This window comes from Mauremys reevesii, linkage group 13, assembly GCF_016161935.1.
Source record: "Mauremys reevesii isolate NIE-2019 linkage group 13, ASM1616193v1, whole genome shotgun sequence".
NCBI lineage: Eukaryota > Metazoa > Chordata > Testudines > Geoemydidae > Mauremys > Mauremys reevesii.
In genome coordinates, this window is record NC_052635.1 from 33321166 (window position 1) to 33349093 (window position 27928).

General features: G+C 44.8%; 1 protein-coding gene across 7 annotated transcripts in view; it reads right to left on the minus strand.

Annotated features, from left to right (window-relative positions):
- Positions 1 to 26790, minus strand: part of KCNB1 (potassium voltage-gated channel subfamily B member 1) — a 205284-nt gene extending 178494 nt beyond the window's left edge. The window contains exons 1-3 of one of the 7 annotated variants that reach the window (XM_039499476.1): positions 26731 to 26786; positions 25257 to 25442; positions 8728 to 9384 (exon numbers count right to left, since the gene is read on the minus strand). In XM_039499476.1, the coding sequence (XP_039355410.1) occupies positions 8728 to 9294 (567 nt within the window). In that variant the 5' untranslated portion in view covers positions 9295 to 9384; positions 25257 to 25442; positions 26731 to 26786. Of the gene's footprint in view, positions 1 to 8727; positions 9385 to 9858; positions 9943 to 10090; positions 10993 to 11052; positions 11238 to 17712; positions 17801 to 18491; positions 18595 to 25256; positions 25443 to 26730 lie in introns of those variants that run through there. The other 6 variants (XM_039499474.1, XM_039499478.1, XM_039499479.1 and 3 more) reach the window with 6 other exon arrangements.
- Positions 26791 to 27928: the final 1138 nt, after the last annotated feature.

The window sequence follows — 27928 nt, forward strand, 5'->3', positions numbered from 1 at the left end:
CTAAAGGCAACCCTGAATCAAAGGAATGGACAATGGACATTGGAGCTGATAATTAGGTGCCAAGTTTTATTCCTAAAAACCAATGGTGGAGACGTTTATCCCAGCAAATAAAATGAATTAAATTAAAGTTGTTTTTAATGGAAAGGAACTGATTTCCACACAGTTTAAGGGTGCAATTGCACACCCCATTTAGCATGCAGCTACAAATACGAGCCTGCGCAAATCAAGTAATCACATGGTCTGCTGACCAGAACTGGCAATCACTGCATGCAATTATTTGGTTTGCACTTGTATTTGCTCTAATTGCATGCACATAACTATGAATATAACCACACACCTAAATTCTTTGAAAAAATCTAGCCCAGAATTCTTCTCATGAACAACAATCAGTAATAAACATCTGCAGTTAGAGCTGAGCAAAATTTGGAATTTTTATGCCCCAGGAAATTGACATTAACAGATTTTTATCCCAAATTGCGATTAAAAAATGAAATTTTTCATGGAACGGAAATTCTGAGAAATTCTGAGTTGGAAATATCAAAAAGTTTTCATGTTGCCATTTTTGATGAAAATATTTTGACATTCCCAAAATCAAAATGTTTTCATTTATTAAAATGAAGCATGTGGGGTTAGTTCGAGTGAGTTCAATGTTAAACTGCATTTTTCCATGGCAGTGCATTGCCTTGTGGGAGCTGTAGCTCAGGAACTGGAGGCCTCCATTCTCCCCTGTGGGCCATACTCCTTCGCTGGAGTGTCATGACTCAATGATGCACCACACAGAACTTGGTCAGCAGGAAATCTGCATTACATCATGGGAATGCAGGGAGCTCAGCCTCCTCAGGGATCGGGGGCTCAGCCCATAGGACAGAATGTAACTCCCATAAGGCAATGCACTGATAAGTAAAACATTAACCGGCATTTCTCTATCTTATCCTATATGGGACATTTCAAATCTGTTCAACAAAACAAAATGTTCTAATTCAAATCAAACTGACCCAAAACAAAATATTTAATTTTCATTTTCCTCATGGAAAATGCAGAAAATGCAGTTTCTGTTAAAATAATCCTAATGGAAAATTCCTGATTGGCTCGATCTGCAGTCATTTTCACATATGCCAAAATGCAAATTATTTGTTCAAATACAGCCCTGATGGAAGGGACATAGGCCCCCCGAAATCACCAAAGTTGCACTAAGGTTGAATTTGGCTCACTGAGTGTAAGACAGGCTTGCCACAGGAGACTGTAAACTCCTCACAGCAGGAAACAGACCTTTGGTGCATGTGTGTCTTGCACAGCACTGAGTACATTACTGGCTTATAACAATAAGTACATTTAAATAAAGATCCCATTTTTAAAAACATGGCTACCTGGCTCTGACACTAAGGTCAGGCAGGAGATTTCCAGGAAGATCAATGAATTAGAGAGGTTCCCTGCTGCTGAAGGAATAAAACCACAGTCTGAGAACCAGCTGAGTGAGTTTCTAAATGGGGCTGTTGAAAGCACAGGAGACAGTAAAATATAGCAAACAGTGACTTGGCAAATGAGAAGGAGGATAAGGAAGGGAGAAAGCCTAGTGCAGTGGAGAATGAAACAACATTTATGGGAGAGATTTTCAAAGGCACAAATGGGAGCTGGTGCCTAACAGCCCTTCGTGATTTGAAATTTTCACCCCTGAATATTTTGCACGTCCATAGCACCTGTCATCTAAGAAACTCAGCATTAGCAAATAAGCTTCACAATCCCAGATGTAAGCCCAGAAGTGACTTGTTCAGCAAGCAGTAGAACCAAGGAGTCTTGCTTTCCATTCCCCTGCTCTAACAGCTAACCACGCTCCCTGGGAACAAGGTGAGTGTTGGCTGCAAACATGTAGGATTCAGACTGCACTGACGAACACTAGTGAGGAAGCTATGGAGCAAAAGCAGAAGAGAAGTGCAGCTAGCAGCACATCTCATTTGCTGGTACAGTTACATATACACATCAGGTAGTTTCACGTACAAATAACTAATCAGATGTATTTGCATGTGCAACCGCAGTCATTTCACAACCAAATTAGACAGGCAATTGCACACTTATCCTGAGGGGAAAAAAAAAATGTGGCTTATAATGTGAAAAGAGACTGAGTTAATAAGCATGCATGACCAGACAGAGGGTGCTACTGAGGCGAGAGAGAATATTTTTGGTGTGCATCAACTGAAACATTTCATTTAGATTTCAACATTTCTTTCCCCCCCCCTTCATCTAATTAGCTTAGATTTCAAACCAAAAACATGCTTCAAATGGAAAACCCAGAATGTTTTGTTACAAACAATGTCAACACAAAACATTTTGACCACTCCAAACCTTTTTTCTAACTTTTTATTTTTGAGTTGGGAGATTCACCGACCTTGTTTCATAAACACTTTTGTTTTTCAAAAATCAGCAGTTTTCAACCCAAAAAGTTTAATGGAAAAATACCAGACCAGCTCAATTCTGGGGACTGTAGTTCAGAGAAACTCTGGGAACTGTAGGCACAGTAAGGCATTCTGGGAAGGTTCCTGAGGCTGTTGGGGGGGTGGGAATATAAGCAGCAGAGAACACTGAAGGAAACAGGGCATATTGTTGGCTCTATGCAGGAAAAGGATCTAAGTGGGGCTTAGGAAGAACCTGGGAAGAGACCTAGAGATATAACTGAAGGACTTGGAAATATACCTGAGGAAGGAGTGATGGTTGGGGCTAGAATAACCAGCAACTGGGAAGAGACATGGAGAGGGTGGCAGCTGCTTGTGCGTCTCCACCAAATTGCAGTGGAAGAAGCCCAGTGGGCAAGATTGTCAATGGCCCAAAAAGAAGGTGAATCCATGCACCAAGGCGTGGAGGCTTTGGACTGATATTAGATTTCTGTTTACCTTAGAGGGGGAGGAGTTTACTTTGGTTTGATGAAGAGCTAAATTAACCTACATAGAGGAGGGGAACCAAGGCAGTAGCCATGTTGGACAAACGAAGACGGTAAACCACACCTACGAGCCTACAGCTCAGCAAAATGTAGACAGCCCTGCTTTAATGGAATGAGCAAGCATATCACCTGGCAACCTGGCTAAGAGATGGGAGATAAATGAAGGGAGTGGAAAGGGGAGAGTCTGATATACTGCTAGCTGCTTCGTCAAGTGGGTATTCACCCACGAAAGCTTATGCTCCAATACATCTGTTGGTCTATAAGGTGCCATAGGACTCTGTCGCTTTTTAGAGATGAATGAGAAATGGTCGTCATATGGGAATTTGAAGACATTTATAACCTGTTGTGTGTAAAAGCAGAATGTTACAGAAGTAGCATCTCAGATGGATTTTTTTTTGTTATATTATAATAGTCATAAGGAAAGAAGAGAATTTATGGAGGAACCTCATTAATCCCAACATAAGGCATCTTGAGATTAACAGCATAGAGCAATGGGCAGCTGAGAGGAAAAATCTCCTGTACAAATTCTAGAGGCAGGCACAATATGATTACTGAATTGGAGCTGCATGTTTTCAAGGATAAATCTGATATTATTGCAACAGCAGAAACATGGTTGAAACAGGGAAATACATGGAAGTTTAGCACGGCAAAATGGAGAGATTTATACTCCAAATAAAGCAAAAGGAAAGGGCAGCATAAGAGAAGAATTAATATGACAATATGCAGAGAAGCTTTTTACTGGCAGGGGGATGTGGGTGATTTTGACATGGTGCTCTAGGCCTGCAGAGAAGTTAAAAAAATAAAATAAAATCAGGTCATGCAGGAAAGTCTATAAGAAGATCAGAGGTTTATATTTTTTCCAGTGGAACACCAATTGTTCTGATATTGATCATGGTATGAATTTGTGAAACTAAAAGAAGAACGAACTTTTTTCTTAAGAGGCAGGAAGACTGTTTCTTATAGAGTTGTTTGAAAGGTCTAGATGGTTAGAGGATTTCAGATCGTGATCACTAGTAAAACAAGCCACACATGCTACTTAAACTTTAGCTGGTTTGTTTTGTAATTTATTTATTAGTCAAGCTTGGACCAAATGCAGTCTCTGGTTTCCAGGGAAGTCCTAGTATCTAGACAGTTTTATGGCTTGGCAGACTGAGATCCCAAGAGAATGAATATTAGGCAGAGGTCACTGAGCGAGTGAATGGATTGGCTGATATTTAATCCCAGGGACCTCAACACCAGGGAACTGCCAGACTCGAAAGATGCCAATATCTGACACACTCATGAGGTTCAAGTCCTGGAAAAGCAATATTCCCATCTGACTTTTGGAAGGCTGCTTTTAGGCAGGACCGGCTCTACAGTTTTCGCCGCCCCAAGCAGCGCACCGAATTGCTGCCGCTGAGGGCGGGGGCAGTCCCTGCCGCCCCTTGAAGATTGCCGCTCCAAGCACCAGCTTGGAATGCTGGTGCCTGGAGCCGGCCCAGCTTTTAGGGAATTGCAAGTGAAACCAACCTTTAGCCCCGTTAGAAAAAGAGCAATTTAAGAAAATCTGCAACTCAGTTTCATCCAGATTAAATCCAAACAGAAGCAAGGGCAACAGAGGCCAATGTGGTTAAGTAGGGATATAGTGGGCGGTCCACTGTATAAGTAGAAGGCTTTTAAAAAATATAGACAAACTGGTAAGGAGGATTGAGAGATCCATAAAAATAAACTGATGTAAGCTACAAGGATAAGCAGAGGAGCAGAAGGAAACTGACTAAAATTACAGTGAATATTTCAGCTAACAGTAAAGGATTCTGCAAGTATAATCACAACAGTCAGGAGAAACTGATCCATTAAAGGAACCAGTAGGAATTAGGGGCAAGAGATAAAGAAAAAATAGAAGACTTTGTTAGACAGGTTTATTGTACAGGAATGGAGAGTAGTCTAAGGCTCTGACCCTGCAAACACTTATGAACAGGCTTAACTTTATGCATGTGAATAGTCCCTTTGAACACAACCGGACTAAACTGAGCTCAGTGAAACTACTCATGCATATAAAGTTAAATACTTGAGTAGTTCTTTGTAGGACTGGGGCCCAATGCTGCAATTGTATTACAGTATTGTGGGGAGGAGTGTAATGTGCATGGAAGAGTGGAAATGTATAGTATTTATAATATATCTCTCTATAGCACCCATCTTTATTGGGCCTGGGTGCTTGGGGGACAGGGGTGGGGTGGAACAGCCCTTCTTGAGGCAAACTGTGTTAAGGAGAGAAATGCGTATTACCTTAAGTCTTACAGAAAATGGCATCAACAATTATTGAGACAAACTGCTGTTTTGAGAAGTTCTCTGATACCAGCTCCGATATTTGGAGGCTCTCAGGGGACAGGATATTAGCAAATCTAACAATATTATTCCTATTTTATTTAGGCACTAATATGCTCAGCATTGTACAAGACATTCCTTGCCCTGAGGAGGTTACAGCATAAAAGCCAATCAAAGATTCAACAAGATGTATGGAGAAACCCAGAGGAGATGTTAATTTAATATGCTTATTTTTAGTTCATTCATGCAGTCTCTCTCTCTCTCTCTCTCTTTTTAGTATTATTAAAGAGCCCACTTCTGCCCTGATAGACCTACCTCTTCCTTTAATGCTGTTGGGACCAGAGCAAAACTGGGCCCAACATGTTTATCAGATATCCTGCAGAAAGTTATTCTGGATTTGTTAGGTTACATGTTGTAGAGAAAGTATTAGAATAGAAACAATGAGGAGAGATTTAGTTAGGGAGCCCACCTTGAAAAACTTAATCCGATTAGGACTTGTTCCTTATCATCTAACTGAGAGATGGGGCAGAGCTGACAAAGGCAAAGCATGCAGAGGCGAGGAGGAAGGTTAATGCTTTGTTGAAGCCCAGCACTGGCTTATACAAAGGCTCGTGGTGCAGAAAGTACAATAGTTTGTTGAATTATTTTAAAAATTGCTTAAGCAGGAACTGCAACCAGCTTATGTGTGTGACATATTTAACTGGAAGGAATCTTCTACTGGGGAGCAACAAATCCAGAGACAGGAAAGAGTAAATAGCACAGGTGAGAATTCTACTGACTCAGGAGGAGACTTGGGGTTGAGAGGAGAGAACTAGAAAGAGGTTGTCTAAGTATTTCAGTCTAGCCCAACTGTAAACTGGGGAGGGGTGTGGGGAAGAGGGATGAGACAGGAAATGCTGGTTTGCACCAGCTGAAGGACACTTTGGTGATAACTACTGGAATAGATTACTAGGTCCCCTTTCCATGGGAAAGGTTTGAGTGCCCCGGAGAAGGCACTATGCTAGCAAAAGCAGAAATAATCTCATTTTAAGAGGCAATGTGAAGGAGGGTTAAGATAGCAGAAGAATTACTTGGAGGTCGCCTACTTCTATTAGAAGGACTTACATGTATGCAATAGCTGGATGAGGTGAGGCAGATTCAGAGAATTCAGTCTTAAAGTCATGATAACTGGGCACAACTGTTTGATTCTGATAATAATGGGTCAGACCCCCAAATCCTTACTCTGTCCTTTCCATGGCCAGCTGCCCAGTGACTTCAGTCAGACCTTGGCCTGTGTCAGGATCGGGCCCAATAAATACAATAGGTGGATGAGCGCTCAAGGAAGGTTATCAAAGCAAAGAGTCCACGGTGTACAAACCCAAGAGCAGCGAGTGGGAGTGAGTGGAGACGTATCCACAAGCAAGGAGGCAAAGGTTTCACTAGGCCTAGTGGTCTTTTTCTGCCTAATCGAATCATTAATCATACCTCTTTTCCTTGCTACAGTTAAAATACAGATTCTAGTCATTTGTCTTCAAATATTCCAGCAGTTCCCAGACAAATTACAGCACCTCGTCAATTATAAGCGTGAAACATCAGAGGGTTAGCTTAACATGGGAAGGGCAATAATGCATTTGCAGTTCACTCTAGATTAGTCCAAAGCCAGCAGTGCTGAATGCACTTACTCTGAGAATTTTCTCAGAGATAAACCTAGAGTGTATTTCACTTATAAATCACAAAAAGACACTTATTTGGCAAGAGTGACCCCCTGCTCATATACAATAAATTGTGAACTTCAACAGTCCTAATGGATTTTGAGTCAGTGCCACAGACAGCTAAGCCCAGGGCCTGTGTTTCAGGATTCCATAGCTGTGCCAAAATATGCCTATAAATTATTAACATCTTCAGCAGTGTCATCTGTGCCGTTTGAAATAAAAAAAGACATTCTGTGTCTCCGTCTGTCATTAAAAAAAGCAATAACCAATTCATCAAAGCAACACACCTTTCCTTTTCCCTGCCAGAATAAATCATTATCCCACACACACTCTTCAAACTATCTTCCCAGAACTTTAAAGACACTTTTGTTCATACTGGCAATGCTGCAATAGAAACAACCCATTTTTCAAAATCAGAAACAAACAAAAAACAAAACATAATCCACATGCTACAGGGACAAAGATCCAATTTCCATGTAGAAATGTAAATCAAGCAGATAACACTGAGAAAAACAGCTCTCCTTTCATTTTGGTATGCAGCAGTATTGCAGGAGCACTGGTCCCAGAAATGTCAAGTTTTCAATCCTTTAATGTTCAGTCTCTTGTACTTTCCAGTTCTTAATACTGAATTTCCACCTCTTAACCTTTATTTTTATCTCCACAGTTACAGAATAATCATGTTTGTTTGCAGATGCTTCATCACTAATCAAAATGTGCAGCTGCCAGGACATTCTTTACTGTGGAGCAGCTAATTAGCTGTCAACTATGACACTAATTTCTCAGAACTATGATGTTCTTTTAAAATTATATTAAAATAGAACTGCTGGATCCAAGTGTAACAACTTCAAACCAAGCAGCACGTCAATCATTTATTAACAGCCAAGGAATTTCAACAGCATTGTATAGAGGGGAAAATTAAAATCTGCTAGAAGCAGGTAAGAAACAGATTTAAAACACTGTCCTCAGTAAAACTGAGGACTAAAAGTGCCTGGTACTCCCTTGGGGCATTTGCATTTTACCCTGAAAAGTTAAGATAAGTCTTGAAAGGCAGCATGTATTAGTACAGCCATCGTTGCTTACTACTAGCTTGTTAGAAATGATTCTGAATAACCCTATACTGAGTGATACACAGTATTAGATTTTTACTAGTTCGATTCAAGCTAGTACAACTCATAGGGAAGTGTACATAGATCATTACAGTTTTGGACCAAAATTGGACATCTACTGTGACAGTGCATCAAAACAAAACATAGGACAAGCAGTACATAAACCCTAACTGCTTCTCAGAGAACTTGCCAAACCTACAGTAAAGCAGCCCATGCTTTAGATAAACTAATGAGGTTACACTTCTCACTGTAATTGTGCAGCTGGTCCAACTGGCCTCTGGGGACTGGATGGCTTCTGATGTTTATTTTTCTTTCCTCAACTCTTTCATCTACCCACAGATGATAATAATTAATAGAAAATCTTGCCCTGTTTTGCATGAGCAAGGTAGAATTGTGTGGGAGGCCCTCCCTCTCTCCCAGACCCCCCCCCCAAATCCCAACACCTTATCCAGAAAAGCAGAAGAGCCAGAGATTCCATGAAGTCCACTAGGGACTTGGCTATTGTTAATGAATGTTACATGGAAGACGCTCAAACCCTGGTGTGACAGGCACCAGTACAAATCTTTAAAAGCACATACATCTAAGCTGTGTCCCCTCGGTTTGCTTATGATAGTTGGCCGTCAGGAACCCGTTTCAGCCCCCCACGGGCAATACTTATGGATGACAAACAGTGAGCAGGGATTTGAGAAGTTACCTTGGCAGCTACTGAAGAGTTGGGTTTCTCTAGAAGATCCCAGAGTTTTTTCCTCTTGTCGGCGCAGCAGGTGTTATCAAATTCCTCCCCTTCCCTTTCCCTCAGCGTCTCGGCTTCTCTCTTCAGCTCCTCGTTCATCTGCTCTTTCTTCTGGTGGTACCTGGCCTGGCAGCAGGACTCCAGGTAGATCTCGTCGATCCCCCAGTAGTCCAGTTCTTGGCTGAAGGACAAGGCGCACATCTCCTCCATCATGTGCAGCTTGCCCGTGCGGTAGAAGTTCAAGATGGACGTGAATGCCCCCGGGTGCCGGTCAAAGAAATACTCGTTCTCCTCCAGGTTATAGTCGTCACATATCTCCATGAGGGACTCGTGCGTGTTGCAGTCCCTCAGTTTGCCCAGCCTGGTCCGGGGCAGCCTGTCCAGGGTTCGCCAGAGCACTTCATGCGCCAGCCCCCCCACGTTGAGTTTGACCCGCCGGGAGCAGGCCTTGCTCCGAACGATCTCCATGGGGTCGGGCGGCAAAGAGGTAGACGACCGAGATCCATGCTTGTTCATGCCCGCGGGCATCGCTGCCTCGGGAAGGCTCCGCGGGGCCGGGCGCTCACGCTTCCGAGGCGGCGGGCTTCACCTGTTCTCCTTCCCCTCCATGCCGAAGAGCTGCAAGAGAGAAGCCAAAGCCGCACGGGTCATTCCCCCCCGCCCGCCGGCTCCGGGCGTCGATCGGAGCGGCCAAGAGCTCCAGGGGCCGCGGCTGTGGGCGAGCGCGGGCCGCTGTTCGGCCTCGTGGTGCTGAAACCGGCCCGCTCGGGGGAAAGCCGCCGTGCACCCGGGGGAGGCGGCCCCAGGGGCAGGGGGCACCAGGCGCTGGGGCCCGCCCCGGGGCGAGACTCGCGGGGTAACACGCGCCTTTCCCAGGGCTCCAGCCGGCCTGGCAGAGGGGCTCCAGGCGAAGGGAACGCGGCTCTGCCTTGGTTTGTGCAGGGCTGCGAGGAATGAGAGAAACAGATCGGGGCAATCCCCCAGCTCCCATGGGCTTTAGCCGGACTTGCGGAAGCCAGGACCGTTATTCTAGGCTCTGGGAGAGTTCTGGCCACACAGACACTAACCCCTGGCACAGACACTAACACGCACCGTTCCCCCGCACCGTGCACCCAGCACGCACTGCTGGGGTGCCATGGCCCCGGGACAGCCACGCCGGAAGCGAGGGATATTTACTCAGCTCTAAAGTCATGACAGGAGCTGTGTTTATTTCTTTGCTTTCCGATTGCTTCTCCCCCTCCCCCCAGATCCTCCAGTTCTCTTTTGTTAAACCCAGGTTAAGAAAACGTGAATTTTAAATTATATATATATATATATCCACAACCTTGTGTGGCGCTCAGTCCAAATCCTCCTGGACTATTCGCAGAAACCTGCAAGCCTCCAGCCCGGTCCTGTACTCCTCATCTGTTACCTGGCTATAAATTTAACCCAAAGGCGTCAGGGATAAAGGCTGCCGCTAAGGATTTACGTGATGACACGTAATTACGCATCCTGCCTGAAATGCACAGTCCTCGGCATGAAGAAAGTCTGGGGACGGGAGCAGCTACCATAGATCGGAGCATGCATTGTAGAGCGGGTGCTGAGAGCTCCTCTAAACGAGGGGAGCGGCTCTGGAGGAGACAGGGCTTCTTGCCATAAGGGGGGGGGCGCTCTCCTCCCACGCCCCCCAAGATGTAGGGAGTAGATTATGCACGTAGGGTCAAGGGGAACACTGTTCCCAGCTACTGGCTGCCTGCGTGGCTCGTCCTCTTGCTCAGCTGCAGATGCTTTTTATAACTCTCCGCTTGTGAATCTCCCGGAGGAGATTGGATGGGGGAAGGGGGTGGGGGAGAGATGGATTGATTGCCAGTCACTTTGAACAACGCATTTCACATTTGGGAGACTCTCCCCCATTCCCTCCCTTCCATCCAACATAAATCAACGGAGGGTCAGTGAATAATAATAAACCCAGCACACGCTTATTACGAAAGCGGCTGCCTCGCAACGTCCCCTGGCACTGTTGCTTACACAGACAGCATTAAAATAAACCCAGTACAGATGGGAAGCAGTTCACACCGTCCTCCATGCCCAGCCTTCCAGCCCTATAAGGATTTCAAGGGTTCACGGGCGCGCTCTTTCGCCTCTCATAGCCAGTGCAGGGATCCTGGCAAATCAATCAGAGACCGACCGTGTCTTTAAACAGCAGCCGAGTCTACTCCTTGACAATGACCCTGGCTAGAGCCATAAACTCCGGCAAACGCTCCTAAACCTGCTTCCCCCTTTTCCCAGGCGAGCTGGGCTACCTACCTTCTTCGCCAAGGATCAAAGCCGGGCCGTCGGCGGACAACAGGGAACCCAACGCGTGGCTACATCCTGCATCAGCCAGAAAGCGATCAGCAAGCTGAGGCCGCTTGCATCGGCTCCCTGGAAGCCTTAGGCAGCGAGATCACAGTAATATTCCAGTATGTCCAAGAACCCCAGTGCTGGGAGGGCTGGGGAAGGGAAGCAAGGCAAATGGGTCCACAGACGCCGGAAAGCTGCAGATTATTCCCAGGATCCTTTCGCAAGCAGCTTCCCAAGGCCTGCACTTGGATGAGGCTTTCTCCCTCCGCCCCCGTCTACATTCCAAGATGGAGCCACATTTTCTCGTTTTAAAGATACAAAGGAAAGCGCCTCTTTCCTTGTGCTGTCTCTTAATGGAGATCAACAAGTCTGGTCTGAACCTCCAGCTTTTCCCTGCAATTCTGGCCCAGCGTTGTTTAGAGTGAATGGGAAGGTGGCGGTTGATGAGGAGGGCAGCGCCACCATGAGCTGGGATGCAGCATTGCAGGGGAAGTTAACACTTGCCTGGCCTGGCCGCACCAGGCTGGGGATGATTTACAAGGAAGGAGGAGCCTGGAGGAACTTTTATTACCCACACTCTTCCTAAACTCCGGTAAGAGACAGATTCCTGAGCATTTCTCCTTAAGAGAAGCTGCATCTCAGGTCTTTTATTCACATACACACCCAATCTCACACACACACACACACACAATCCCTCTGTTACCAGACAAAATGATACCACAAAAAGCCAACAAGGATTTGTGTCAGAATAGTAACTGTTAGGAGCTGAAAGCAAAGCTATATTGATAAACGTATCATGGCCTTTCTTGTTGCCCTGGCTTGTTGAGCTGTTAGATATGCACCCCGTGGGATTTTCTCCTTGTCTGTCATCTAGCCCTTTGCAACAGCGTAACGTGTTGTTACTCTGACTTCAGCAGGAGTTTGGTCTGAGTGAAGACTGACTGATTTCCTCCATGGGCTCTATATCCCAGCCTTTATTCTACTAGATCTTAATTGTTGCATGCGTAAATTGATACTGAGACATGGAAGGGAGGGAGGAAGTCGATCTCAGATGTTGGTCTGGTTTATGAACGCCACTAAATAAAGCAAGGAGGAAAATTTCTTGGCCGGGGGTAATACTGAAGAAACAACTCTGGAGCATGTGGCACTACCAAGCAGCCCCACAACCTATTCTCTGTATCTTCCCCTTTGCCTGTTATTTGCTTCCTTCCTCACTCCCTGTCTGTATAATGTCAATTTAGACTGTGAATTACTCAGTCTGTAAAGTACTTGCATTGGGTGCTACATACATGCATAATAATTAAGAGATTAATCCTCCTGCTAATAGTGTTCTCTACTTATTACTATGCTTCTCTCACCATGCAGTCTCACCCTGGTACTATCATCTAATTAATACCTACACTTTAACCTATTATCCTTATGACTGGGTCCTTCAAATTGTCTTCACATGTAAATGCCACTGAAAAATCAAGATAGTGCCATACACACAGGGCTTGTAGGGTCAGGACTTATCTCTAAAGGAATAATACTTAACTCTTACACAGCACTTTTCATTAGTACCGCTTAAAACATGTTACAAAGGAAGTAAGCATCATTATCTACATTCTACAGATGGGGAAACTGAGGAATAGAGAAGTGAAGTGACTTGTCCAAGATCACCCTGCAGCCACTGGCAGAGCTGGGGATAAACCCCTCCTGAGTCCCAGTCCAGTGCTCTATTCACTAGGCCACGCTGCCTCAAAGAAGGCTATTACTGTCATTAAAGCACATGATCTTCAGTCAGAAGATTTGGGTTCTGTTCTTGCTTCTACCACAGGCTGTATGTGAGACCTGGGGCAAGTCATATCAACTTTAGGGCTCAGTTTACCCACCTGTAAAATAGGGATAATAATAACAAGCTGTCATGCATGGGATGGTCAGGCTAAATTATTAAAGTTTGTAAAGTGCTTAAGCAATTTTTAAAATAATTCAACTATGAGAACAAGTTATTTGCTTGTGGTACCATCTATGATATCTGAGGCACATAATCTTACATTATAATGAAGTCAGGCCTCTGTTTGCATAAGATGAAGCATCTCTGAAGGATCGTGAGCATTAAATAGTACAAATTCAAATCAAACGGAGATATCCTTTTTCTAACTAAACAGGCCCCACTCTCTCAAATGGTAGCCCAATGCTAAAGTAGCATGGTCATCTGTTCCAAATGCCTACTAATTTCCCTGTGAGAATCATTTTCAACTTTGACCCAATGAAAGTAGGATGGAAAAAAGCCTGCCCTTGGGAGACATAAAACACGATGGCTGGACAGCATCAACAGATACTTGTTTTTCCACAGGCATCCTATCCTGAAATGCACCAAATTTGGCTTAGAACAGATCATGGAGGTGCATAACACATTTGGTGACCTCTGTGCTGTCCAAGCAACAGTATGAGAACTAACCTCTGCCTGTTTAAGGAGGGAGTAGGAAAATGACAAATATATAAGACAACAAATCAGATTCAATGCAGATAAATCTTTAGGAGAGAGGCAACCCTTACTTTTATCACCAGAGCATTTATAACCTTCTACACCACTCTGATGACACTGTTAATATCATTCACATGTTACTGTAGAAACTATGGAGTACTAGCTGAACAGATCATTGCAAGAAGGGGAAAAAGGATCCACAACAAAATAGCCTGGGACCAAGTTGGCAACACCATTGTTGATTGTTCACATTAGACTCCTCCCTGCCCCTTACTGCTCAAATGAACAGTCTCACACTGGAGTCAAAGTGGCTTCTCATATAAAAGCTGTAAGATCAGGCCCTAAATAAGGAAGAAGGGTTGCCAAACTGATTACACCTAAAAGAGTCTATTCAGACAGAATTTCTATTTCTGTAGATTTGTGTCCTCCCAGAAACTGCCCACTGGGTCAGCTCAGGCAGTTTGCCAGCAAGGGGCAGCATAGGGATGAAATAATGTAATACACGCCACATCTTCTGGCAAAGTTCTCTAACCTGAGAGCACATAGTCTATCTGGATAACCTCTCTCAGTTGATATTTTTTATAACCAAAACATCTCAAATCTTAATTTGTGGTTTATTCTTTCAAGGCCCCTGGAGCCAGCCACACACTTGAATCATTGGAAAATCCTGTTCATTGCCAGGCATTTTTAGTTATTAACCAGGAGATTCCTTAAACCTCAAATACTTCAGAGAACATGTCCAATGTATGGTTCAAATGCATTCCCCTGGGTTTACCATTAACTGAAATTACCTATCTACATACCCAGATTTTACCTGGTAAATGCCAAGGAGGGTAAACCAGCTTCTTCAGCATTTATCCATGGCTTCAGCACCTTAGTGGGATATTCTGAGGCTACCTGTGGAAATATCCTGCTGCTGGTCAGCCCCCCAAATGTCATTGACTCCCATAGGGGTTCCACAGCTGGCAATGTGAAAGGGCTGCCCAGCTTAAAATCATTTCCAGCATCTCCCAGCCCATTCCTGTGGGGTTGAGGAAAAGGTTGATTTACAAGGCTTTGCTGGACTTAACATAAACAATACAGCTGTGAGGAAACAAAGGGCTCCTTAATATAAGGCAGCTTCAAGGTCTCTCATGACAATGAATGATGGTTCTCAGACTGTGGTCTGCAGAACATCTCTGGGCAGACCATGAGGTACTGTCTGCTCACATGCTACTAACATTCAAATGTATTAAAAGACATCACACACCAAACACTTCTTTGGCATTGCTGTAGTTGTCCCAGAGATGTCATCCACTTGTGAATGGAGAGGAAGTCACCCACAGGGCACTGTCCCTCTGTTAAAATGTGTTTCTCATTATGTAAATATTGGAACCCTTGCGCTCTTAGTCATTCCTTTTGTTTCAAGGCCTTTTCAGTCAGGCCAATGAAATATCAAGGTATAACAGGGATTTCCAAACTTCTTGTTTGGAAGCTCAGTGCACCTGCTCTTAAATGGGGAAAGAGTTAAAAAAAAAAATCAGGTTTCTCCCCAGGAGTCCCCAATGTATGTTCAAAATGAAAGACGAGATACACAGACTTTGAGAGTCAAACAATGGCTTGTGCTAGTCACAGCCCAACTACTCCAAGATACTAAAATACCAGGGGAAAGTGCTGGTGGCAAAGGGCCCACACCTCTAGAATTCTTCCCCTGCTGAGACACAATTAAAAACAAACGTGTACACTACTGGGCCCACCTCCAGCAAAAACATCAATGCCAACTTGATCCTCCTTTGCTCCCCACCCAGTTGACCTTTCCATCCTTACAGTTGCCTTCAACGAAAGTCTAACTACATGGGTATGGGTTTCAGTTGCAGCTGCAGCTGCAGCCTTGTACTGCCACCCAGCCTGGAAGACAACTGATCCCAAGCCCTCAGGTTTGCCTTTGAGGCTCCTCGGGGAAGTAAAGAACATGGGAGAGCTGAGCTGCTGTGCTTGGCATTTTCATTAAAGGCAAAGAGCAAGGGAGGGCCTCTGCTCTGGGAAGGAAACAAAGGGCAAGGGATGGGAGAAGGATCGAGTCATGGGGCAATTTTACTTGTCCCTGGAAGAGGATTTTGTAAGTGGCATAGCAAGGCTAGTTGGATGTGAGAGGAGTGCAAAGCGAGTACAAGTTGCTTTGGGGAATGGAATCAAGAGTCGTGCATCTGTGAGAGAGAACACTAGTCCTATAAGGACTGGACATACCATTCAGGGTGCAGAGTGACAGAAAAATCCCTGAAAAGATTCAGAATCCAGTGAGTCTGGATACGGATTTGAAGTTTTAGGCTTATCTGAACTTTTCAGAAACTTTGTGAATTCCCCCCTCCCCCCCAAGCTACCAGCATTGTCACTGGCTGTAAGGGTCCTTTCAGGCTTTGGTTTTACACTGTAACTCTCAGTCCCAGGCAATATAGTAAAATATGCTTCCAAAGAGCCCATAGCAGGCAAGATGGGAAGGCTGATAGGGTAAGAAGCCAGCCAGCCTAGTGTCTGCATTCACTCTATAAAGCTCTTTATCAGACTTATTGGTTCTTAATCAGGGTCAGGCTCCTTTGGTCTGTGAGGCTAGGCCATAAAGAAATTCCACTCTGATTTGGTTCTTAAAGAAGCTCTATTTTAAGTCACCAGAAAGCACATTAAAAGCCATCCCACTGGACTCCAGCCTTAAACATTTCTGTGGAGGAGTCCTCCCTTGCATACATAAAATAGTATTTCAGCCCTTACTGACAATGGGCACACACACACTGCTGCCTCACTTCCTCAGAGTGATTCAGTAAGACCAACTGTTCTCAGGGTTGTTAATGAAGATGGATCTGGAGAACTAATAGCTCCTAAGTGTTGCAGGAACACTGGCGTATTCCCTAAGGTGGTTGTACATGTAAATCTACATTGCCTACAGCCACATTTGTCTTGGTCACATCCTGAACATACTGCATTTGAGACAGCACATAAACACACGAAGGGAAGGGGGAAAAGCCCTTAAATGTTTCTTCTGTGTGAGTTTAAAACCCTCCAGAATGGACCAAATGCATCCCTGGTGTAGCTGCAATGATTTCAATGAAATTACCCAGGATATTTATTTAGCCCTGTTTGTAAACATTATAGTCCTGATCCTTCTCCCTATCCATCCTCAAGGGTGCACAAGGCTGGAATTGCAGCAGCAACTGCATGGATTCCTCATGACAGGCTTCACAAAGACTCCACATCTGACATCCCTCACATGCTGTGGAGCGGGTTGCCAGGCAGGATGCCCTGGTGACCCACAGGGAGAGGTAGTGGGGTAGCTTAGGGCACATGATGGGCATGTGGCCAGTGGGGCTACATTCCACACTGGCCAAAACCAGAGGGTGTATCTGTCCCATTGCTTGACTCCACAGCTGACAGGAAAATTTGATTCTCCCTACCTCTACTGTTAGATCAGGCTTTGCTCTGGGGAAGAACTTTCATCCTATGAGATTTGCCATCTAACACTTATCTTGAAGCTCTGAATTCTCCAAAGGAATTTTATTTTTATATTATGTAGTGACTGCAGATGGCTATGCCAGGGTTTTTTAGGCCTATAGGGTTAAATTCTACTATTAGTCACACTGGTGTAAATCAGGAATAAAGCTATTGGAATAAAAGAAGTTACTCCATACTTACATCAGTGTAAATGAGTGCAGTAACTGCCATGCAGTATTCACTATATTGGATCAAAGCATTGATCAGTATCTTCCCTTCAGCTGAGGCCTGCAAGTACTGATCTATCATTTTATACTGTTTGGGGTGTCTGTATCTCTTGGAGCTAGAACCCTCTGTGACCATTCTCTGTGCCACTCTGGTTCTGTGATTGTATAGACAGTCATGAGCCAGGCTGGGAATCTCTCTCCTCTCTTGAGGTATATCTAACTAAACCAGGCTGTTGTTACCTAACCGTGGATCTGCAGTGCCTCTCTTCCCTTCCTGACACAAAGCCAGTACCTGGTTTTTCAAAGGAAGACAAAAATCCATCACGCCTACTCCCAGCAAAGCACCCTGCCAAATACGCATAATTGTGTCCTTGGGAAAAACTGTATTTCCTGACCAATTTATGCCCTGTAATATGAGACTGATTCCCTCTTATTTTAGCAAGCAAATTTACAAGTATTAAACTTCACCTTGAATGCCATTGAGGAACCACAACTCCCATTAGCATCAAGACATTCAGTTGCTCCTCATCATCCATCACAATCAGGCCCATTAAAGCTTTCCATTGTCCAGTCCTCTTTATAACCCAGCTGATGCATTTCACTCTACAGCTCTCTGTGGAAGTGAATTCCAGCCTTTCAATCCCACCAGAACCCTTTCTTCTCTATAGCTTTTCAGTAAGGTCCCGCTAGCACAAGGAGTTCCGTGCAAGCTGTTGTGCAGGACTGGGATCCAAATTTGTGCCCCACTCGGGTAGGTGTTATGAGAAGGAGGAACTGATTCCTTTCTCCCAAGGACCAGCTGTGTCATCTCCATAACTGCCTGGTCTCTACTGGCTTGGGGAACAGATGTTCTGAGAGTCCATCCAAATGCATGGCTTATTCTGCATGGCAGCAGCTAACCAGCAGGGCTGGGCCAGGCTTTTGGTCTTTGCCTTAGTCATGGGGGGCAGGGGGAAGCCAGCTAGGCTTAGTGGGAAAATGGGAGCTTTTGCACCCCCATTAGTTGTGGCACTTGCTGACTCATGCAGCAGGCAAAGGAAACTGAACCTCTGTCAGGATCACATGGCCCCATTTAGTCAAGGGAAAGGTTATATTAATTATGAGGCATGACTCTAAAAATGAAGGTTAGTGGCCTTTTGGGATCAAAGTGCACATGAAGATGGTCATGGTCAGCACTAACCGCACACTAATCTGATGCTACCCAGTGGTATGGTGTGGGGGGTGCCACTAGAGGGGAAAGCACATACCTCAGAACAATCCCAGCTGGTGAGGAGGGGACACCGGACCAGCCTACTTGCAGGCTTCAACTGCCGCTGCCGCATTGGGAAGGGACGGACATGCTTAAAGCAGTAGGCTCCTCCCAAAGCTGTCCCAGGTGGTGGGGAAGGGTGCAGAAGTAGAAGCCCCTGAAAATGAGGCATCTTGGGTGGATGTTTATGTAGTCTACCCCTAGCACCAGCCTTGTATGGGATATTTTAGGTTAACATTAATGTTAACAATTTGGATACAATGTAAATATATTTGCTAATCTCAAATCTTAATAAGGTGCATTCAATAACGGGTTAAACTCAGAAAAAGAAGGCCCAATGGGTAGAGCACTGGACTCAGGAGACCTGGGTTCTATTCTCAGCTCTGTTACTGGACTCCTGGGTGACCTTGGGCCAGTCACTGCCCTCCCTGTGCCTCACTTTCCCCATCTGTAAAATAGGGATAATGATATTGACCTCCTTTGTAAAGTGCTTTGAGATTTATCTCAAATGAAAAATGCTAAGTGGGGGCAAGGTATTTAGTATAAGGTGATTATGATTTGGTATTATAGTTAATCTTAATGGTGAGATTATTCAGAGGGATCACAGTTAGACCATAGCTGAACATTTCTGAAAATCGGAGCTGTAATGTAAAAATCACAGCAGTTATGCTCCTAAGTGACTGAGAGGCTTTTGAAAATGCTACCTTTTATTTACCTTTAATGTGATGAGGACATGGCTAGCTACCTAAAGAGAGATTTTTCCCTGCAAAGTGGAATTATTCTATTTTCAAATGCATCATCAATAAAATCATTATATTTAAAATGTATAGCATGTAAATTAAAAATACTGAGCCCATTAACCTGTGATCTGTCAGTCTCAGGCATTTTGAATGCCCCCATCATTGTAGAATCTATTCTAGCCCCTACATGGAAAAACATAATACTAACATTCTTGTAGGATTTGCCATTGGACTAGTTTGTAGAACTTCACTGTCAGGATCCTGTTTCTTTCCTGCTTGGCTTGAATAACTGACACTTCTTTCTGGGGCTGCACAACCTTTTTTCCTCCCCTTAAAAAAAAATAAGAAATTGAGCTCTGATGCTTCCTACAACATTACTGGAATATGCCCATGATTAGGTTAATAGCAGCTGTTTGTAAGAAACATCTCCAGCTGATAGTGGAAATTCACACCTAAAGTAATGGGTAGCTGCTGATTTTAGGCAGACCTAGCAACCTTCAGTTGAGTGCAACAGGATATAAATAGAGATGTAGTTAGAACAAGATAAATATTATTGACCCTATTACAATTGTAGTAAGCACTGAGCATTATGTGTAATTGTATCGGATTCACAGGCTGTGAGTGATCTCTCTATCTGGGTGGAAGAAAGCCCTAGCAGCATTTGGAAAGCCACCCCCTCTTCTAGCCCTATAACAGGTGGTGTAAAAACCACTTCTGGTTAGTGATTAGGGTATTGCTGAGTAAGAGCAAATCATTGCAATCGAGCAGTGAGGAATAAACTCTCCAGTATCAGGTGACAGAGATTATGGCTCACTTGAAAGTTCTAGGACAGGATCTTTTTTGGAAAAGCTTAGGCAGCAAAGCTCGCCAAAGGCATAGCTAGTAGTCAGGTTGGTAAAGAGCTGATTTACCTGCACATACTCCATATTATGGTGCAACATATCTGTTGATTTAAAGGATCTTTAAAGGTTGTGCTGTAAAACATAGATACTCAGAGCTTCTTTGTGACAGCGGGAAATCAAACTTAAATTCGCCCCCCACAGAAGGACAGAATCTTACCCTTGAACTAAAGAAACTCTATTAGTGGTTAACAGTATAGGATCTATGACACACAGAAGCATGGTTCTGGTTCCATCCAGCACAGGGCAGGCATGCATAGGCACACCAGCCAGTTCATTACAATAGATAGAATACAGTATAATAGAGAACCCTCAGGTCCCACTGACATCAAGCAGAATTGAGGGCACTCACGTCCACAGGGTCTGTGCAAGGAAGTTTCATGCCCTAGGCGAAAATTCCACCTTGTGCCACCCCCCACCCAGCTAACCCCACCCACCACCACCACCCCTCCTGGCAGCTAACCACGTCCACCTGTCCCTCCCACTAGAGGAACCCGCCTGCCGTGGAAGCTAACCCAGCCCACCCCCCCCACCCTGGGGAGCCCCCCAGCAGCTAACCCTGCCAGGGGAGGCTCCCCCACTCTGCCACGGCTAACCCCGCCCAGGGAGCTCCCCTCTGTGGCAGCTAACCCCGCCCAGGGAGCCCGCCCCAGCTCACCTTGGCTCCGCCTCCTCTGCTGAGCACGCGGGCACTGCTCTAAGACTCCTCACTTCCCAGGCTTGCGGCGCCAATTGGAGGAGAATTAGAGTGGGGAAATCAGCGCCACAAGCCTGGGAGGGAAGGAGACTTAGAGCTGGGCTGTGTGCTCCGCAGAGGAGGCAGAGTGGAGGTGAGCTGGGGCAGGGAGCGGTTCCCCTGTGCGCCCCCACCCCATTACTGCAGGCGGCCCTCCCTGCACCCCTCTGCCCAGCTCACCTCCACTCCACCTCCTCGCCTTAGCAGGCTTTTAGGTGCCCTCAACCACTAGGCGCCCTAGGCAGCCGCCTAGTTCGCCTAATGGTTGCACCAGCCCTGCACATCCAGAGCTTTGCCATTCAGTTGCTGATTTCAATGGGAGTTAGGTGCTTAAAGACCTTGGAGGAGGTGGGCCTCAGATTCTACCAAGATTAGGTCTGAGGTGCCAGGTCTACTGCCATTCCCCTGTCTTTATTCCCCTTGAAACAAATACATAGTTGTACTTATGCATCACTATACATAACTCCAAATAGAGGGAGGAAAATTAGAGGTTTCAATGTAAAGGTATCAGAGGGGTAGCCATGTTAGTCTGGAACCGTAAAAAGCAACAAAGAGTCCTGTGGCACCTTATAGACTAACAGATGTATTGGAGCATGAGCTTTCGTGGGTGAATACCCACTTCATCAGACACACACTACGCAATATAACAGTAGTATACAGATTAAATGAGGGGAAAATCCTACGATTGCTCTCAGCCACCAGGGAGCCAGTTCAGGCTAAAATTAAAGTTGTGCTATTAGGACTGATACAATCATAACAGCTCAAAAATAAAAGGACAAGAACAGAGTGACCAACATCTGTGTATTGAAGTTCACACGTTGAAGAAAAGCTGCATTAACCAGCGCAGCTCCAATAATATTTGTCAGTTTTCATGGCATCAGTCACTGCTATGCAAGAGTTTCATTAGCTAGATTCCACAGGGAGCGGAGGTTTAAAAAATGAATCCCCTCTGTTTTGCATTGTAATTCTTTATTATCCTGAAGTCCAGCAGCCCTATGTGTCCTTTGCTAGACCCAGATAGGCACTGACCGGCTCCCCACCTGATTCTTAATCTTGTCAGACAGGCAGAGATAAAAGAGGACTCATTTGTCACAGTTCCAGCTTTGTACATAGCATTAGCAGAAGTGAGTTTGGGCAGACAGGGGTGCAGTCAGCACACTCTCCCTACCCCCGCACAGACCAGTCATATGCCCCTGCCTTGATAGACCTTATCTCCCAGCTGGGACCCTTCTTTTCCTCCCACACTCCCCACTTCTTGACTTCCATTTGCTCCTCCCCAGATCTGAGGCTTCCCAGCCCCACTGCCTCTCATCTCTTAATCGAGGTGAGAAGAGAACACATCCTAAAAGACAAATTTAAACATTTTATTAAAGCTAATGTTAAAATTATGTAATACACAGGCTGAGAAAAGAGTGTCTGTACATCTGGGAATAGTGCTTAGATTATCCACAAATCTAAAGTTTGTTTTTAAAGTCATGAGATACATATAGTGCATAATCAGCAATAATGAGCCCAACTGGTAAACTGACCAGATAAACCCTAGAGCAGAAGGCAATCCTGGAAAACTGCATTACACCAAACAGCCAGGCCTAGATGTTCCTTTCAGGCTATTGATGGAAATACTATGCACTTTCCCCAGAGGATTTCCAAGGGCTTGGCAAACACTACTTCATTTTCAAAGCATCCTTGGGAGGGAGATACTGTTATGTCCCTTTTACAGATGGGGAAACCGAGGCAAAGAAAGGTGAGATGACCTACCCAAGATTGCACAGGAAATAAGTAACCAAGCTTGTTACAGAATCAAGAGACAAAATGGGTAGGCTCTGCCCATGCAATGAGCTCTATATGGATGAACCACGGCAGCCATGCAGAGCTAAGTTAACATGCAAGAGGCTCTCACACCTGCACAGAGCGTGTAGAATGCCAACATGTTGCTCATGGTGCAATCAGGACCTTAACCCTTAACGTTATTCTCTAACATCATAGCTTCTTCCAGCTAACTGAAAACGGCATTTTTCAGGTGTCAGCAGTATAAGTGAGGGAAGCCTTTAGGGGATCGGTTACTAATGCACATACTTTAGTAAGAATAAATCTGATATTATTTTCATGCATATTTTTTGCAGTTAAAAAGCAGGATTTGGCAAATTAGGACAGCCTAGTGTACAAATTCTGCCTTTACCTACCCCTCCATGTTACCCCCATAGAGTGGCAATTGAGGGCAGAACTTTGCCCTCCAATTTTAATAAACGTCACTATTAATTTTCCCGTCCTGTAATGTAACTACAATAATAAAAGTCACAGCTGCTTTGGTGTCTTCCTTTCTCTCACACATACATACACCTATTACCATTGTAGTCTGCTGTTTGCTTTGCTTAACAGAAAATATAGTACGTTACCTTCAAATTTACATCAATTGTTGTAACAATCCCTAAAAGATGCAATTACCAACTAGCTTCTCTTTTTTTCCAGTTTCCATGTAGAAGCTGAAATGGACCAACACCATCAGATTGTTTCCTGGACACCGCCAGCCAGCCATCAGATGGTAATGACTTCCAGTCACTAACCAGGGCCGGATTTTAATTTGTGATTTGGAGATCAAATCCTCCCCATTGTAGCTTATTAAAAAAGCCCTGTGGTCATCCAATGCAAGGATAATTTATATCACTCTTTAACTTTATTTTTGGTGACAGTTATCCCTGTTCTGTCCCACTATACCCAGGGCCGGCTCCAGCTTTTTTGCCACCTCAAGTGGCGGGAAAAAAAAAAGAAAAAAAAAAAAAAAAGAAAAACCTGATTGCGCTGCTGCCAAAGAGTGAAGGACCTGCCGCCGAATTGCCGCCGAAGACTGAAGCAGACCGAAGTGCCACTGCTGCCGACCTGGACATACCAGCCCAACAACGGATAGACTGCTGCCCCTTTCTATTGGCCGCCCCAGGCACCTGCTTCCTTCACTTGTGCCTGGAGCTGGCCTTGACTATGCCCCAGTTTCCCCTCCACATGCTCTTCATTCTTTCACCTGCCTCTCTTGGAGCCAGTCACCACTATCCTTTAATCAGACAGAGGGGTCACTGTTGAGCAGTATAAAGAAATTCAATTCTCCCAGAACTGAGTGCGCTGTTTTCTGGGTAGAATTTGCATTGTTTTCCATTTCTAATGTGTGTATTTTGTTAATCACATTTTAATTAATTGGCACAAGAAGATCATTTTTAAAACAACTCATCTAACACTATTCCGCCCCACCCCCACCAGGTGCCCCCTTCATTGTGTGATGTAAAAGACTAAAATAAACTATCTCTGAAGGTTGACTGGCATTACTTTGCATGGGACACCACCATTCCCCATGAATTCGAATGATCCCTTTTAAATGGGCCCATTTTTGTAGCATGCACAAGGTAGCTGATGATGGTGTTCCCATTCTTGGCTCGAACAATATATATCATTAAACAATTCAAGCTGTCAAACAATTTTTAAAAAATGAGGCCAGGGTTAAATAATATCAATTAAGCATCTGATTCTGAGCTCCTTACTCAAGCTATCGAGTGCCTACTCACACAACTAGTTCCATTAATTACTATTGGGACAGGGCTGCCCAGAGGATTCAGGGGGCCTGGGGTCTTTGGCGGCGGGGGCCCCCCGCTTTGGCAGTAATTCGGTGGCGGGGGGGTCCTTCCGCTCTGGGACCGGCCGCCCAAGTGCCCCGAAGACCCGCGGCGGGGGCCCCTCGCTGCCGAAGACCCGGAACTTCGGCGGCGGGTCCCGGGATGGAAGGGCCCCTCGCTGCTGAATTACTGCCGAAGACCCGGAGCGGAAGAAGCTCTGAGGGCCCGGGCCCCACAAGAGTTTTCCGGGGTCCATGGAGTGAGTGAAGAACCCTACTCCAGGGGCCCCGAAAAACTCTCGTGGGAGCCCCACTTGCCCCCACCCCCAGGCAGCCCTGTATTGGGAATAACTGCTTATCAGTGTGAGTAAGAGGTGTGCAAACTGGCTCACAATAAAGTGAAATGGGATAAAAGGCAAAAGGAAAAACACCAAGAAAAGCAACATGACGGGCCAGATTCTGAAAGCCTTACTTGTGTAGTGTATCACTGCACTTCATTGATGTCAACAGGACCGCTTGAGGAGTAAAGTGCTATCTGTCAGGAGTAAGGGTATCAGGCTTTAGGCCAGGCTAACAGCACCAGGCCAAACACCACAAATCTAGTCAGTGGTGACTAGCTATAGACTTTAGTAACAAAAAGTGAGGCCTGAAAAACAGGTCATGTTTTATTAATTGGGACTAACAAAACATATGCCAGTCACCACACAGCTAAGGTGGGTTCTGTGTAGCTTGAAAGCTTGTCTCCCTCACCAACAGAAGTTGGTCTAGTAAAAGATATTACCTCACCTACCTCGGATCTCTATTATCCTGGGACCAATACGGCTACAACAACACTGCAAACAGGCATCACACAGATCACTCGTGTTGTGTTCTAGCTTTCCCCCATGCTTCATCTTCTTAAGGCTGCAAACTCTTCTGGGCAGAGATGATCTCTTCCTATTACTTGTACAGTGCGTACCACAAAGGGGCTCCCATCCTACTTGTGGCACAGCAGCAAGCAAAATAAAAACAGTAATGCATGTTTCTCAAGAAAAGCCATAGGGAAAAATTGTTATGGATTATTTTTTAAAAACTGGCATCTTTCTGCTTTTGTCTTTCACTGTGCATTAAATATTGACAATTGAGCAGATTGATGCAAAGGAAGAGTAATGTAGGCGGCTCTAAATTGAAATATTACAGTAGAATGGGTGGATTGTCTCTAACAAACTCAGAAGCTCCTAATAGTGCATTTTGTATGCCTAATTAGAAGGCAATTTGGACAATCTATAATTATCCTCTAAATGAAGTACTGTAGACTTTTGCTCATATTTTAGCGACTCTCTCTAATGGAATCTGCACTATAGCAGGCCATTTCAATACATACTTTGGCCACAAACCACATGAGCCATCTAGCTCTTGATGTTTGGGTGACTTTTTATGATAGTACGAAAACTTGACTTCTTAGTTTTCTCCTAGTAAAGGATCACTGCAACTGAAGCCCTTAACATAATCTTTCATGGCACAGAAAGAAACTTAGCATCATTAGTCTTTCCTGGGGGTCCCTGGAGCTGCTACCAACCCATACTAGTAGCATATTACTTCTCCTTCCATACCAGCTCAGCTATATGGATTAGTTTATTTGTAGGGGCAGGAAGAACCCAGGCTCCATCCCTTCCCCCCCCCCCCATCTATGTAGGGATGACGAGAGTAGTGGCTTTAAGTCCGTTCTCCTCCATTTAGCCCCCTCCCCCACCCTGCCCTGCCCTCATACACACATGCCCATGCACACTGGGGAAGCTTCCCAGAAGAGTAAGAGGTCTCCTTACATTCCACTATGTCCCAGCACAGCCACAAAGTGCAGGTCACAATTTGGCCCTTAATAACTAGCAATGAGCAAACCTCATATATTTCAGTCTGAGGTTTGATTCTAATTTGATACAGGCCAGCTTGCCCATTCTGCAAATTACAGCCTGTGGCAAATTGCCGGCACTATTATGATGGGTCTCACGCTTTCTCTTCTTTGGGGGGGTTCAGGGCACCATTTCTTGCCCCTGAATTAGAATATTAATTGCCCCACTAGTGTCTTTGAGGAGGGGAGTGGAGAGAGAGGGACCTGGGCCCACCCTCTACTCCAGGTCCCAGCCCAGGGGCCCTGAGGATAGCGGTGAACCACTTGAACTGGCAGTTCCTTCCCCTGGGCTACTTCCCTCTCCTGCCCTTCAGCTTGGGGGGGGGGGGAAGGGGGGCTTCCTGCCCTCCCTCTGCACAAGCCAGGTGCCCCTTACCTAGGGTCTTGGACTTCTTAGCCCACCACAGCACTCCTCCAAACTTTCCTCTGCTTTCTCTTCAAACTGTTCTCTGCTCCAATACCAATCCTTTCTGCTCCAACTCCCACACTGTCTGATTGAAGCAGGGGGGTTTTATCATGTGACTGACTGCAGGTACTCTAATTGGCTTCAGGTGCTCTAGTTAATCTATAGCAAACTTTCTTCCCCTTACAGGGAACAAGGCTCCCTTGTAACACTCTCCTGCTGCCCTCTGGCCATGCTGTATCACAAGCCATTTAGATCATTATCATCTATCTAATCTAATCTATCTATCTATAAACAAAGGTGGCTCCTGAGTGTCAGAATCAATGGCTAATGTTCATCGTAGGATCACGTCAGCTAAGAGGAATTCTGCATGTCTCAGCCCCATGCTAAATACACGTAAAGTCTATCTTGATCAGTTCACACAAAAACCAAAACACTGGCTGAGATGCAGGGTAAGGCCTGTTCAACATAATTTGTTCCTAGAAAGACTTAGAAAAGCCTAACAGCTGTAATCCTTTTTAGAACCTGGGCTGCAACAGAAGTATCCTTTCAATGTAATATTTTAAGCTTCGTAATACAGTTATCATTTATTTATAATCTACCTGATTAACTGACATGTGTGCTTTTTTGCCAGAAATGTGCATTGTACAATGCTAATTATTTCTGGAGTATCACGTACAGATGCAGGTTTATTCCTAATGACAGTTCCTTGCCATATCACACCTACAACATTATGAAAAATTACTGGGTTATCTTTTCATCCAAGAAAAGCCTTCAGAAATCCAGAGGCTTGTGTCACTGTGCAATCTCGGTTTACCTTTTCTCATCTCTTGATTATTTTAGAATGTGAGCTTTTACCTGGAGGGCAAGAAGCAAACAGAATCTTAACTTTCTAGCTAAAGTGGCAAAAAAAACTATCCTGAAGCCACATGCTTGACCCTGTGAGATGCTGAGCACTGCAGTTCCGTGACTTCACTGCATTGTTCCAGAGTTATGGGCACTGAACACCTTGCAGAAATCATTCAGTGCCTTTCAGTACTGAGACTTTAATTTGCAAGGTTCTAAACAATAGTTTTCCTTGAAAAAAAAAAGCCTTGTTTTCTTCCAATGCTCATGATTCATTTCCTTTTCACAATCTGAGCTTTTTCAACAGGATCATTCCATTAACTTA